This window comes from Monodelphis domestica, chromosome 7, assembly GCF_027887165.1.
Source record: "Monodelphis domestica isolate mMonDom1 chromosome 7, mMonDom1.pri, whole genome shotgun sequence".
NCBI classification, from domain to species: domain Eukaryota; kingdom Metazoa; phylum Chordata; class Mammalia; order Didelphimorphia; family Didelphidae; genus Monodelphis; species Monodelphis domestica.
Window position 1 is genome coordinate 247418517 of NC_077233.1, and position 16584 is coordinate 247435100.

The following is a 16584-nucleotide window of genomic DNA, read 5'->3' on the forward strand; positions in this document are numbered from 1 at the left end:
AGAGTTCAAATGCTGCTTTTTTCCCTTCTTGGTTTCTCTCCTTTTTTCCTGAGCAGTTTTCCCTAAGAACCTCCAAACATCTTCAATAGTGGCTAAATACTCCCTGACTAGGTTTTTATGCCAGACTGATATTTCTGCTAAAAGTTAATATATGGATCTTTTTATTATGAGGTCATGGAATGTTAGAGCTCAAGGGGACCCTAGAGATAATCAACTGCCAAGGAGAAAACAATTCAGAGAGATAATACAGTAACATACATACTGAATTAGCAGCAGTCTTGAACCTAGGTCTCTCAATTCCTGATTTACTAGTGTACTTTCCACTATTACTTTGCTGCTATCACACAAATATGCTTTAAGAATTTTAGGAAAATAGTCAATGGCTATACACATTTTTAATCTTATATTTCCTATAGGTGATACTATAATTTAAATATAATATAATTTATAGCTGCGCTCTTTGTGGTGGCAAAACTTGGAAAACGAGGGGATGCCATTCAGTTGGGGAATGGCTGAACAAACTGTGGTATATGTTGGTGATAGAATACTATTGTGCTCAAAGGAATAATGAATGGAAGAATTCCATGTGAACTGGAACAACCTCCAGGAAGTGATGCAGAGTGAGAGAAGCAGAACCAGGAAAACATTGTACATAGAGACTGATACACTGTGATAAAATCAAATGTAATGGACTTCTCTAGTAGTAGCAATGCAATGATCCAGAACAATTCAGAGGGATTTATGAGAAAGAACTCTATCCACAACCAGAGAAAGAACTGTGGGAGTAGAAACACAGAAGAAAAACAACTGCTTGATCACATGGGCCAATGGGGATATGATTGGGGATGGATACTAGTCTAAACAATCACCCTAGTGCAAATATCAACAATATGGAAATAGGTCTTGATCAATGACACATGTAAAATCAAATGGAATTGCATGTTGGTTATGTGAGGGGGGTGGAAAGAGGGGAGGGAAAGAACATAAATCATGTAACCATGGAAAATGCTCTTAATCAATTAAATAAAATTTAAATATATATAATATGATAACTTTCAGAAGATGATTCAATTAGAAGTAATTTGCTAATTTTGATGTTTTAAGTGTTTTTAGTGTTAGAATTGGAGGCTAGTAGTTAAATGTCACAAGTATTAAAGAGGTACAGTGGATAGAGCACTGAACCTGAAGTCAGGAAGGTCTGAGTTCAAATCCAGAATCAGACACTATCTGTATGATCAAGCAAGTCACCAAAATAACTAGCTGTCTCAGTTTCCTCAACTGTAAAGGAGGATGATAATAGCACCTACCTCATAGGGTGGTTGTGAGGATATATAAAGTGCTTAGCACAGTGCCTAGCGTAGAGAGAGCTTAATGAATGCCTCTTCACTTCTCCTTCCCTTCTACAAGTACAAAATACAATTCTATAATTGTGCCAAAGTCCCTGTGCTTCATGGAGTATCACTTTCTGGAACATGGAATATGGATTTAGATGTGTTTGGGAATCTAACATCTAAATCCTGAATCCTAAAAATTTTACAGTTGAAAAGGACCTTAGAAGCCATTCAACCATTGCCCTCATAGATAAAGAATGAAATGAATTACCCAAAGTCAAACAGCTAGTTAGTACCTGAGAGGGGACTCGAGCCCAAGTCTTCCAGACTCTTAAGTTCAGCATTCTATCCTCTATGCCATTGGGCTGGCTGACATATTATCAAAGGTTGAACACAATTGGCTATTTTATTGACAAGAGAGGTTGAGTGCCTAAGTCAATTTAAGCCAATTTGGCATTTGAATATCTTGAATGGAATTTTCATAAGCGATACTCAGCAGTGAAAAGGAATATGCCGCTCTTTTTGTCATGTTATTGGTTAATATGCTCTGAGTTTTCTGTAATATTTTGCAACATAGATGTGTGAAAGTATCGTCTTAGAGGTTTTGCTCTATACCAGTATCCATCATTGCCCACCTTACTGCACTCCTTTATTTTATCATTGAACCAGTGCATTGTACAAAATAGGTGATATGTGAATGAATGAAGTGATTTTGTATAATTCTGAAAGTAGTGTGTGATTGAATGAACTAGGAAAAAATTATCATTTGATGTGTAATATATCATCATATCCAGTTATCCACAAGTGGGTCAAGAGCAATTCCAGACACATTAGAAATGCACATTAAGGGGGCAACTGAGTGACTCAGTGGATGGATTCAGAGCCAGACCTAGAGATGGCAGGTCCTGGGTTCAAATCTGGCCTCAGACACTTCCTAGCTGTGTGATCCTGGGCAAGTCATTTAACCCCCATTGCCTAACCCTTTCCACTCATCTGCCTTGGAACCAATACATAGTATTGATTCTAGGATGGAAGTTAAGGGTCAAAAAAAAGAGAAAGAAATGGACACTAATGAGTAATTCTCCTTAACATCTAATGTCATATCTCAGGGAAAGGAAGATAAGTAATGTCTAATGGCCCCATTTCCTAGTGCACTCAAGATATGCTAGTCTTAGAATCAGAAGCCTGGAGTCCCGACTCCTACACATACTAATTATATCACACAAGACACCTCATTAATTTCTTTGACTCTCTCTTTCCTCATTTGCAAATGGAAATAATATTTGCATTATTTTCCACACTTGTCAAAAGAAAAATCTATGTGTGCCTTAAAGTACTAAATAAATATAGATTGTAATTCTTATTTTCTCTATCATTGGGAATAATCAAGATTTGCCTCCATTTGCAGGCCAGTTGAACTATGTGTAGCTAAATGTTAAGTATTTAACATGATGTGTCAGTGTTTTGTCCCAGAAGGCAGGGCCATTCTATCAGATGTGTCATATTATGTTATATAATTTTTTAAGGTTTTGATTTTACTAACGTACTTTGTATGCCCAAAATAACCAAAATCATAGGAAATATAACCAAGCATTCCTAAAAGAATTTAGAATTCTCTTCAGAGCCTCATATTTCCCCCCAAAATTCAGTAATTCATTTTTCCAGGTCATTTAGGACTGGTGTTTTTTTTTTATCCCTTACAGACTATAATGAAAGGCAAATGTACTGAACTAGTAAAGAATCCAACCAAGTGTATTATAAATTTAATAATGGAATTTAGATCTCCTGACTAGCCTTACAAAAAAATTAAGGATGTAAGACTAACCTAGACCTTCGCCTGAAGGTGCCTATTTAGAGGTTCTTTGTACCAAGAACACAATAAATCCAGGGAGGCAGCCCCACAAGTTTAACTCTTACCCTTTATTTCAGGAAATGGTTTGGAAAGAGATCCATTTGTCCCTTTGACTCTACCTTGCTGGGTACTCTGGAACACTTCAAGTAACATTTAAGTGTTGCCAAAATGGTTAATGAGTTGGTTACATTGGCATTTCAAGTCTTGGGTAAAAAGAGGAAGTGTGATGTAGTGGACAAAGCCCAGAACTGGGAATAAATGAGTCTGGGTCCTAACATGCGGGCTATCCACAAGACTCAGTTTCCTTGTTGATGAAATGGATATGATCATTCAGTAGGACAAAATTAGCTAATGGATATTTCTTAATTGTTAAGCAGTAAGAAACTGAAAGCTCCTGGATTTCAATCAGATGGTATCAGTACTTATCAAAAGACATTAACTACAATGACTAATGCTCTATGTACTTATTTGAAATTCTATCTTTGGATACAAACATCCAAAAATCTTTGTTGTAAGATATGTAGGCTCACAACAGGGAAATTTGAGAAAAAAATCCAGCCATGCTTTACCTTACTCACCCTTGGAATCTCTCCAGAATTCTCTTCTTTCTCCTCACTTGCCTCATTGCCTGTCTATGAAAACTCCACTCTGGAGTTCTCCTCACTTCATCAATGATTCCCCTCCCTGGTCAGCATCTCTCTTATACCACTCCAACTCCCCTTTATATATAGCTTTCCCTCATTAAATAGAAATATTGTTTGAAGAATGACTTGTATATGTCCATATCATAAGAAATAACTGATAAATAGAAATAATAAGCACATAATCTTATATATACATGTACCTTTTTGTCAAATGATGCCTTCTCTAATGGAGGGAGGAGAGAGAAGGAAGGCGTTAATTGGGTATTTCAATGTAACAAACAAGTAAATTAATTAAATTTTTAAATGTAAAAAAACAAAAAAAAAGGATGTAAGCTCCTTGAAAGTAGAGATGGTCTTGTTTGCTTTTATCTGTGTCCCCAGCATTTAGCACAGTTCCTGGCACATAGTGAATGTTTAATAAATTCTTTATCCATCCATCTATCTATCGATCGATCGATCGATCAATCTATCTGTCTGTCTATATCAGTCTAGTACAAATTTGAAACAATCTCTTTGGAAAAACTGGGCCCATATTTCAATGTGCTTTGAATTTATGGCCTAAAGTCCCAACTTGAGCCATGTTTACCTGACCCCTTAGTTTGGGGCCAGAGACCGTTTTTCTAGGCACTAGTGAAATCAATCCCCACCATAGCATCTGGCATATAGGTACTTAATAAATATTTGTTCAATCAATGAATTGTTGATTCAACTGTATTCCAGAAGAACTTGTATACCATACTAACAGGAAAATCAGATTTAAATACCAACCTTGATAACAATAACAACAATCATAATAACTAGAATTTTATAGCACCTACTATGTGCTAGACCCTGTGCTAAGTTCTTTTTTACAAAGACTATCTCATTTGATCTTTACAATAATCCTGGAAGGTATGAATTGTTATTCCCATTTTATGGTTGATAAAACTGAGGCAAAAAGAAATTAAGTGACTTGCTTAAGATCACACAACTAGTAAGTGTCTGAGGCTAGATTTGGACTTAAGCTTCTTAATTATAGACCTAGCTCTCTAGCCATTGTGTATTCAACCTACCTACTTCCTAGTAATAACTAGCTATGTTACTTTGAACAAATAATTTTACTGCTCTGGAATTTTGTCCCCTCATTTCTAAAATGGACTAAATAATTTCTAAAGTTTCTATGAGCTGTAAAATTTCATGATTCTAGGATGGAACATACAAGGGATCTAATTCTTACCTTTAGTTGAGATACTAGAGGAGATTAAATTGTAATAATTAACAATCAGTCAAGGAATTGGGAGGATTTATTATTTCTATTCTTTTTCATTAATGCAGTAGTTCTATAATTCCTAGATTTTCTTCACTGAGAGCATGGAAACTTTAGCATAGCTTTTTCACACAGCCAAACCAAGGTGACAGATGTGAGGGAAAAAAATAGAGCTGAATTTTCAACTGTGATAGCTTTGGCACACCTAACATCCCTTTTCTCAACCTCTTTTCCTTCTCAGCCCAGTGCTGAATAGCTGCATTCCTGGGAATTTCTGGTGTGCCTTTTTCCCACTCACCCTGATGTCACTTAGAGGTGACTATGCTATAATCTTATAAAATAAATCTGACCTTCATCTGTAGAGATTTCATTCCCTTTGACCTAAAAATTGATTTGATGTACATTCAATTAAATCCTAAGATTTCCCAATTAGTTAACTCTTGGAGGTTTCAAAGAAATCTATGTGAGAAAATGGACTTGGAGTCATATGATCTGGGTTGTGTGACCTTGGGAAAGTTACTTAATTTCTGGACGTCAGTTTCCTCACATGTAAAATGAAGAGGTTGAATTAGATGACCTCAAAGGTCCCTTTTAACTCTAAATCTATATCCTTTTATCCTTTCCAATGGATGCTGGTTGCGTGTTCCCTCTGGATAGCCACAGATCCTTACTTTAAAAAGTACAATGCAGAGAAAATGTCAGTGATTCAGTTATTTATTTGGCACTCCCCTGTACCACATACTATATGTATATATTATTATTGTTATTAATATTATTATCAGCATCTGTAAAATGAGCTGGAAATGGAAACAGCAAACCACTCTGTTACTTTTGTCAAGAAGACCTTAAATGGGGTCACAAAGAGTCAGACTCAACTGAAAAGTGACTAAATGACAAACAACAAAATTCACATAATACCAAGCATCCTGATGCACCCCAAAGAATAATACAGCATGTCCAAAAAGTTTTAGTGCTACTTTAGGCTATTACATCTGTCTATTTGTACTCTGTAGAAAAAACCAACCAAACAAAAATGTAGCCCTCTCTCATGTTCATATCAAAATGATGATTTTCCTTTGCAAAGACAATGTATAAATTCATGCAGGTCTAATTGGACCTGATCCAGCTATTATTTGAAGTGCCATTACCTTGTTGCCGCATCTTCATTGTTCGTATCCTTATGGACTCGCCTCGGACTTTGCCTTCACAGTAGTATGCACCATTGATCTTGCTAGCCTTTTCCCTCTTCCACACAACTTTTTTAGCCCATTCTCTAGATTCATCTTGTGTAACTTCCAAGGGTTCCTGGTGCTGGTTCATCAAGGCTTCAAAATCTCTTCCTATAGTGATGAGTTCATGAGGACGCCAGCCTGTGGCTATACAGGTGAGAGATGTTTCACCATCAGACACAAGAGGCAAGGAATTGATCAGGATAAGATCCATTGCAGCTTTCACTTTACCTAGAGGGGAAAAACAGGTGCAGTGAGAGGAAGCAGTGGTTGAAGCATAATGATCAAATATTTGGGGTTCACATCCTGATGGTATCTATGGAGCTTCATCCACGTTTGAATATTTATAAAAGTAGTTGGTTTGATATTTTGGTATTGATGATCACCATTTATTGCCAGGCAAATATGTTACTCCTACTGAGTAAATTATATATTCATACAATTAATAAATGTCTTTGATTAGGATTATGAAGATAATGCATGGTCCAACTGCACCTGAAAAGTCTACCAATCTATAAATTACATGAGTCCACATAACATTTGCCTTCCTAAAATCTCCCTCCCTAGAAGACACTGTTTTCTTTTTTTTAAAAAAATTTAACAGAAGAATCAGGGACTTTTTTTTATTTTGGTCTGTCCATCTTTTAAAAGGAAAAACAGCATGAGGGAAGCCTAAATTAATTAATGATTAATCTTGGCTTCAGGTTATGATGCTTAGGAGATAGAATTACAAGGCAGAAAATAAAGTAATACAATATAAGATAAGGTAATATAAAACAAATTATAAAAATACAATATAATAAATATAAACAAGAGACAGATGTGTGAATACAAACTAGTTTCAATTAAGTGCTTGCCCTTTAATGCATTTCATTAAGTAAGGAATATAGTTAGTTTAATAATAAAAAAATTACCTTTGAAATGGTTTTATATTTCCTAATTCATTATATGGATATGGAGGGATTAATAAATGATAGTGCTATTTATAAAACGCCATATAAAAACAAATAATAGTTGTTGAAACTTGAAGCTCAAAGAGTTTATTGTTCATTTTTGTCAGATGTAACTGAAATAATTGAAAAACAATGGCAAAGCCATAATTTTAATAAACTGCTCTCTTGGAATTATTAAGTGAACTGGCATAGTTCATAGAAAAAAGGCCCAGCTCTGTAATAGCAGGACCTCAATTCAAATCCTTCCAGTGATGCTTACTGCCTATCTCATCTTGGACAACTCATTCGACAACTCTGGACCTTAGTTTTCTCAACCATAAAATTAAAGAGTTGGACTAGATGACTTTGAGGAACATTTCCAGCTTTAAATCCATGGATTACATATCTAGAGGAATGTTTCCAGCATTCGGGAGAAATCCTCTACTGAGAATTTATTGAACAGACAAAAGTAAGACTAGGCAAAATATTTCCTTTTATTCCCTGACACTGGCTTTATTATTCTAGTTTTAATAACAGAAATGGATTCCTTTTCTTGTTCTTTCTTTTGTTCTGACTTTATTAGTATTATTTAATAATTTAATAATATTTAATAATATATATTCTTACTGGGCCAGGAGGTTCCAAGACTATGTTTGTCCACACAGACTGTCTGCTTTTCCTATGTGTTAGCGGTTCTTATCTTATGGTCTGGGAACTATTTTAAAAATATTTTGACATACATTTCAACATAATTGGTTTCTTTTTAAATGTTTATTTTTTTCATTTAAAACATTATTCCGAGAAGGGGTCCAGGAGGTTTCACCAGAATACCAAAGAACAAACAGAACAAAACATAAAAACCTCACAAGGACCCCAATTCTATATCAACTTTCTATATGAGGTTCATGCTTGATTTCTTTTTCACTCTTTTCCACACATTCGCAAGCACATCTATCATACTTGGATAGCGTCTAGGGGATATGAAATGAATCAAAGTTCTTCCATGGGTTAATCATAGGCTAGAAGGAAGTCCCTTGGGCAAAATGCTTATTGTAAAACATATAGATATATCACAAGATGATTGTCATCTGTACTCTCCTGTTCTAGGGAAATTCTGAATATCTGGGAGATCACTTCTAAAATTGAGCTTCTACAAAAATGTCCTCTTCTAAATTAGCTAGATTATAGCAATGCAATGACCCAGGACAATCCAGAGGAATGTAGGAGAAAGAACGCTATCCACATCCAGAGAAGGAACTGTGGAAACAGAAATGCAGAAGAAAAACATATGATGCCTACATAGTTTGATAGGGATATGATGGGCATTTTGATGTTAAAAGATCACTTTACTGCATATATGAATAGTGTGAAAATAGGTTTTAAACAATGATACATGTATATCCCAGTGGAACTGCTTGTCAGTTCTAGGAGGGGGGAGGGAAAAATTAGGGGGGGGAGGTGGAATAGTGAATCATGTAACCATGGAAAAATATTCTAAATTTTAAAAAAATTAGCTAGATTAACTCCAAAGAACCAGTCCACTTGTCACGTCACTATCATTCTACCAAAAACCATGGAGTGAAGCCTGAAATAGGAGCCAGGTTGAGGAGCTCCCAAACTGGGGTTCAGGGCAATTCCTCCTTTAAATTTGTTATTCAGCTGTTCAAGCTGTGCCAAGATCAGATAGAGCCCACATTAAAAACATAGGTCAGGAATTTATAAATTAATCCATATAAATGGTGACTAGTTTCATACTCTTTTAGAGAATTCAGCTTAGTGTTGTTTAAATTTATCTATAAAATACAAATCACTGTCCTAGAGGGTAATGTATATATAGGAAAAATGACATAATCCCTGCCTTTATGGAACTTACCATCTACTAGAGGATATGGAATATTCAAATAAGACAACCTGGAATAACATAAGGGCAAAGGAGGGAGAAAATTGAATAATACAAAAGATTTCTTCTTTGGGGGTGGCAACTAGAGAAAACGAAAATAAGGAGGTATATCTGAGCTGAACCTTGAAGGCAGGATTTCAAGAGGTAGAAATGTATATATGATGTCTATTACAAGTATTGAGGGTAAGAATTTGCATTTATATGAGGGTAAGATATCATTAAGAAACTTTAGTTCTGGGGGCAGCTGGGTGGTTCAGTGGCTTGAGAGCCAGCTCTAGAGATGGGAGGTTCCATATTCAAATCTAGCTTTAGAGACTTCATAGCTGTGTGACTCTAGATGAGTCACTTAATCCTGTTTGCCTCAATTTTATTTTCTGTAAAATAAACTAGAGAAGGAAATGGCAAACTACTCCAGTATTTTTGCTAAAGAACCCCCAAATCCAGTTGTGAGGTTTGGACACAATTGAACAATAAAAACAAACAGTAATAGTAGCAGAATAGAAAGAATAGATGAAAGAGATTCTGTGGAGCTAGAATCAACAGGATTAGGCAACTGGTTATTTGGGTTCATAGAGAAGAAAAATTTAAATATGCTCCTAAGGTTTTGAGTCTGAATACCTTGAAGGATGACAATAGAGTAGACAAAATACCAAAGGTCAAAAGCACAGGTTCTCGAGGAAATGATGGTTTCCATTGTAGAAATGTATCTAAGGTACAGCAGAATATCTAAGTTGCCCTGTCCTATAGACAACTGGAAGTGATAAATAAGCTATCAATAGACATATGAAAAAATACTCTAAATCACTAATAATCAGGGGAATGCAAATTAAAATAACACTTAGTTATCACTTCACACATATCAGATTACATAACTTGACAGGAAAAAAAAAGGGAAAATGAAAAAGATCAGAGGTGGCTATAAGAAAGCAGAACCTATAATGAATGCTCCCCTGATGGAACTAAGAACTGGTCCAACCATTTTGGAAAGTAATTTAGAACTATACCTCAAAATCTGTGACACTGTGAATACCCTTGGACCCAGCAAAATCACTACTAGTTCTATATGTCAAGAATATTAAAAAAGGGGAAGGATCCATATGCACACAAATTTTAATAGCATTCCTTATGCTATAAATGTTTATTTTTTCATGGCAGCAAAGAATTGGAAATTCAAAGTATACCCATACACTTGGGAATGAGTAGACAAGCTATGGTATTTGAATGTGATGGAATACTATTGTGCTTTAATAAAGGATGAAGGGGATCATTTCAGAGAAACCTAGAAAGACTCTATGAACTGATAACAGAGTGAAGTGAGCAGAATCAGGAAAACAATTTATACAATAACAACAATGTTATAAAGAAAATAAACTCTGAAAGACTTAGAAACTCTAATCAAACTCAATGACCAATCACAATTCCAATGGATTTATTATGAAATATGTTACTCACCTCCAGATAGAGAAATGATGGACTAGAGTACAGATTAAAAGTTATTTTCTTTTCCTCCCTTCTTTTCTTTTGTTTCTTTGTTTTGTTTTGTTTTGTTTTGGATATGGCTAATGGGGAAATTTGTTTTACATGATTTTACATGTATGTGATTAGTCTTGTTTTTCTTGCCTTCTTAATTGACAAGGAATGGTAGGAAAAGGAAGGAATTTTGAATGGGAAATAAGCTACAATTGAATTTGGGGAAAATAATGACTGAGACCTCAAGATCAGGGTTAGAGATAGAGTATGGAAGTTCATTGTAGAGGAGAAATCACAGAGGTGATTTTGAATTGCCAAGTAATAGAGCATAGAGAGAGAAAAGAAAAGGAGTGAGTATAGAATTTTAGGGATTCTCTGCATCTATAGAAGGGGAAATGAAAGAGAAAATAGAGAGAAAAAATCATTAGAAATGTAGGATCAGAATAATGAAGTACCCTATTCATAATGAGCTATACTAATATTGGACAAAAGAGGAGAGAATTTCAAAAAAGAAGAGGTGGTCAAATGTGTAAAATGATAAAGAAAGATGAATGAGGATGAGAGCTCTCAAAAGGCCATTAAATATGGTAATGAGAATGTGGAAGTCATTCTATGTCTTTGAGAGGAGAGTTTCAATAGCATGACAAGAGCATGTCATATTGGAAGGGGTTAAGAGTGAGTAGATGATGAATAAGTGAATTCAGAAGAAATTTATTATTAATCAACATCTCATGCCACACTCCAGGAAAAACTCCTTTATGAATTACACATAAAGGGTTGTACATCATAAGCAAATTTGAGGAGCAAAGAATAAATAACCTTTTACACATATGCATATAGGAGGTTCATAACTAAATAAGAAGTAAAGAGGATCACAGAAAATAAAGTGGACCATTTTGATTATATTAAGTAAAAAAAGGATTTGCACAAACAAAATCAATCAGGTTAAAATTACAAGGAAAATTGGTGAGTAAGAACAAATCTTTGCATGAAGTTTTCTCTTCTCTGAGAAAGAACTGATTTAATTTTATAAGAACAAGAGCCATCAACCAGTAGATAAATTCTTAAAGGATATGAGCAGGAAGTTTTCAAAGGAAGAAACCCAACCCTATCAACTAACATGAAAAAAAAAAGTTCTAAATTGCTAACAATAAGAGAACTGCAAAAAATAGCAACTCTCAGGTTTTATGTCACACCCATCAGATTGGCAAAGATGACAAAAAAGGGAAAATGATAATTGTCCTGTGGAAGGACATGCATTCTAATCTAATGCACTGTTGTTAGAACTATGAATTTCTCTAGCCATTCTGGGGATCTGTTTGAACTATCCCACAAAAGTCACTAAAGTGGGCATACCCTTTGACCCAGTGATAATATTTCTAAGCATAGATTCAAGAAATCAAAGAAAGATATGAAGGGCCCATATCTGCAACTATATTTATAGAAGTATTTTTATTGTAATAAAGAGTTGAAAAGAAAACAAGTGATTTGTTGAAATGACTGAACAAATTTTGTTACGTGAATATAATGGAATATTATCACATCATAAAAAAGTGATGAAAGGGATTAAATCAGAGAAAAGAGCAAAAACTTTAATGAAATGAAGCAGAGCAATGCAATTGACCAATCATAATTCCAGAAAACTGATGACAAAATATGTTTCCCATCTCTTGATTGAGAGGTGATGAATTAAAAGCTCAGAATGAAACCTACATTTTGACAATCAGTTGTATAGATTTGATTTGTGTAGCTATACTTTGCTATATGGGAGGACTTTTTTTTTGAAAGGAGAGATGGGAGCATGGGGGAAATAAATGATTGCATTAACAAGTAAAAGAAAGAAAAGCATGTCACTTAATCATTAAGAAATATATGGAAGACAACAGGACATTCAAAAGGGGTCACAGTCCTGCAGAGCATTATTGAAACTACAATGTTAAATTGTATATATTGAAACATAATAAACTATTGAAGTAGTTTCAATTTCAAACAGTTCAATAAATTATTGAAATATAATAAACTAGCAGCTTTTATATGTAGTGAATATTCACAATTTCATATGCAGAGCCTTCTTCTCTCCTTTGTATAAAGAAATGCTCATTTTGTTGTTGTTTGTCAGGTTTGTAATCATATAAGGAAATTTTTAAAATTAGAAACTGTAATATCAAGGAGTTGGGTCATTAATATGGTATAGAATTAATGTCTATCTAGAGCTCTTCCATGTAGGCTATATTGGGGATTTTTTTCCCAAAGAGGTAGAGAAGCTTTTCTTATAATTGACTAATTCTGGGGATATCTATTTAAGGGCAAACAGAGCCCAACTCACTGAAGGGTCGGGGTTCCGCAGGCCTGGAACATCTTAATTCCATAGGGTTCACTGAGCTTTGGTGACCAAACTAGTTTTCTGAATGGAGAAAAGAAGGGCTGACTGGCTGAGCTGGTGCTATATCCAATGTGAGTATCCTTTCCATACTGTGGCTAAGTATAACTCCTTCTGTTTACTGTTAAGTGGTCTATGGGGGTCTCATTTCATCTCAAGACTGAACTACCAACTGACCTGAGTGAGATCTAGACCACAAAAATAGGAATCTCAAAGTTGGTGAAAGCAATGGCAGGGGAGAATATGGGTAAATTCCAAATATAGGGCTGAAATAATTGATAATTGTGCCTTAGAGATAGATAGTGCTTAGGGATCAGTGAAAAGAGGAGAATGTGGTATAGGTAAATCATGTGGAAGCAGAGGTTTCTAAGTGATGCTAACACATCAATTTAGAAGTGGCAATCAGGATGGCAGGAGTATGAAAACCCCAAGAACTATTTATTGACTTAAAACAATAATTTCATTAGAAAAATGAAAAGAGAGTTGGAAGAAGAAGATATCTTTCTATGTTATGGGGTATGGCTGAGCTGGATGGAGGTAATAGAAGAAATATTAGGAGGAAGTTTACCTCTACATGTTTACATCTAAATGGATGAAAGAAGCAAGAGTTTGGGTGATTAACATGTTAAACAATAACTTACAAAGGAGTGATTGGCAATCTTCACCAGTGAAGGTTTTTCCACACTGATCCATGCTCTCTCCCTCCCCCCTCCCAGAGCTAACAAGCAAGTCTACTGGTTTATACATGTCTTATTACTAAAAACATATTTCCATATTAATCATATTTGTGATAGAGTAATCTTTTAAAAACCACAACCCCAAATCATATACCCATATAACCAAGTGATAAATCATGTTTTTCTTCTGAATTTCTACACCCACAGTTCTTTCTCTCGATGTAGATGCATTCTTTCTCATAAATTACACAGGATTGTTCTTGATTATTGCATTGCTATTAGCAGAGTCTAATACATTTGATCATCCCACAGTGTTTCAGTTACTGTGTACAGTACTGTGTACTTCTGGTTCTGCTCATTTCAATCCATATCAGTTCATGGAGGTCTTTCCAGTTCATAGAGAAATCAAGCAGTTCGTTATTCCTTATAGCACAATAGTATTCCATCAACATCACATACCACAATTTGTTCAGCCATTCCCCAATCAAGGGACACCCCATTGTTTTCCAATTTTTTGCCACCACAAAAAAATGCAGCTATAAATATTTTTGTACCAATTTTTTTTTATCTCTTTGAGGTACAAATCCAGTAGTAGGGCATGCAATCTTTTAAAGCCCTTTGGGCTTAATTCCAAATTGCCTTCCAGAATGGTTGGACCAATTCACAACTCCACCAACAATGTACTAGACAATTCTTCTTTAATAACCCGCAATATATCTTTATATGATTTCTCAGAGTAATGTTAGGGATCAGAGAATCATAGCTTTAGAGCTAGAAACCTTCAAGACCATTTAATCCAGAAGTGTCAAACACATGGCCAACAGGCTTCATTGTAGCCTGCAATACTCCCAGTGCAACCTGAGCCAGATAAAAATGAAATTGGAAAATATTTAACAAAATAAATAAAACTACACTAGAACATAGAAAGTGTTAAAATGTGGGTTTCTCCAGCAATCTGCATCCAGTGAGGATTCTTATATACAACTTAGTGACCCTTTTTCTACTTGAGTTTGACAACATTGATCTAGTCCACATCTCTCATTTTATAGATGAAGAGACTGGGAACCAGAGAGTTTAAGTGGCCTGCCCATGGTCATACAGTTGGGTTTTGAACCCATGTTGTCCTCTGAAAATAAATCTAGCACTTCCCCATTGTATTCTGTACTACTTCCCCACTAGGTGAAGCTGCATGTCATAGCTAGATGACAAAAGAGATAAGACCATAAGCACATTCATTAATTAGTCATGATTATATGATTATCATAAAAGTTAATCATTTGCTCTAACAAGATGTCATTCCTATTTAAAGTCATTAGTGTCTGTGAGTAGATAGAATGTATGAAATTCAACAGCTGTAAAATTGAAGCATCTGTCCTTTTAGAGCAAGCATTCTGGCTCAGTCACAATTTTCTGTGTTTGTATAAGAGACTGTCTTATAAGAAATATTTGTGATCAGGGAAAAGTCTGCCAAGTTAGTAAACAATTATCCTACATAATGGAAATATTAACAGAAATCCAGATCGTTTGTGAATTTTTATTTCTTTCAGTGGTCATTAGATATTATTGCATCATCAGCAATAATACTGTGTTTCCAAGGTATTTATTACTACTAACTTTAAAGTGTTGTTCACGTTCTTTGGTAGAATTTAAATTTTCTCCTAGTGAATATGACTTAAATTCGTTTTTTGTTAAGTACTTATTGTGTACAAAATGCTATATTAGGCAGTAGGAAAAGGGCAAAAGAATGATCCCTTCCCTTAAAGAATTTCCAGTCTGGTGGAAAGATAAAATAAAAACTTAGAGGACTATAATATATGAAATTACACAATAAGTAAAATTATAACATCACAGAATTTTGAGTTGGCAGTGCCTTCGTGATCATCTGGGACAACTCCCTCATTTTGAAACCCAGAGAGAGTATGTGAAGGGCTCTGAATGCCAAATAGATTGTTTTTGCATTTGCTCCTGGAGGCAATAAAGAGCCATGGAGTCCATAATAAGTTAATAAGTAACTTGCAGAAGAAATCTTATCTTGACGATGTATGAAGAATGGATTGAGGAAGAGAAAGTGGAGGTGAGAAAACCTATAAAAACTATTGTAGCAAACTAGGACAACCATAGTTGGGTATTAGAAATGGAAATAGAGAGGAAGGGACAGAATCAACAGGACTTGGCAAATGATTGGAGGTGAGAGGTGAAGGAGAAGGAAGTCATAGGTAACACCACAGTCTCAAACATAGGAGAATGCCAAATGGTTGTGCCATGGAGAGAGAGATTTGTCCAAAGGGAAAGAGGTTTAGAAAGAAAGTTAATGAGCTAAATTTGGGACAGATTGAGTCTGAAGAACTACTGGGACATACACATAGAGAAGACCCAGGTAGAAGCTGCTGGTTCTATTTACCTGTTCAAGGACGGAGGAAAATAAACAAAAACCCACCAACAGATGTGGTCTTTCCTTAACCACCTCTTCCCATGCCTAGCCATTGTAATATTCTTTACTCATTTCTTTTACTTAAACATTTTCCATATCCTGGACTTTTGCCTAGAGCTGAACCTTAATTTAAATCAAGGAGAGCACCATACCTTTGCCTAAATGTGACAAATGTTGCTAAATGGCAGCTCTAGAGTTTGTGGGATTGTACTCCTCATTTTTTATTTGCTATAGATTTATTTGCTATATATAGATAGATATTGCTATCGATTGTATTAGCTATAAGTAGCAGAAGAGGAGACCATGTGGATCCTGAGAGATCATCATATTGTTGCAGGCTAAAAAAAGTAAGCTCATTGTTGTAACAGGGTGTGGCTGACTAATCTCCAGAGATTAAAGAGCATAAGGAGGAGATGAGAAGCATTTGCCAACTGTATTCTCTCCAGCAACACCCACAACTACTGTTGTTGTCACTTCTAACACTTTATGTCC

The 16584-nt window shown here is 35.2% G+C and overlaps 1 protein-coding gene across 1 annotated transcript in view; it reads right to left on the reverse strand.

Annotated features, from left to right (window-relative positions):
- The window catches only part of TEK (TEK receptor tyrosine kinase), a 141809-nt gene that overhangs the window by 100087 nt on the left and 25138 nt on the right, over nucleotides 1-16584 (reverse strand). Inside the window, exon 2 of the mRNA XM_001374814.5 lies at nucleotides 6222-6533. Coding sequence (XP_001374851.2) covers nucleotides 6222-6533 — 312 coding nt within the window. The remainder of the gene's footprint in view (nucleotides 1-6221; nucleotides 6534-16584) is intronic.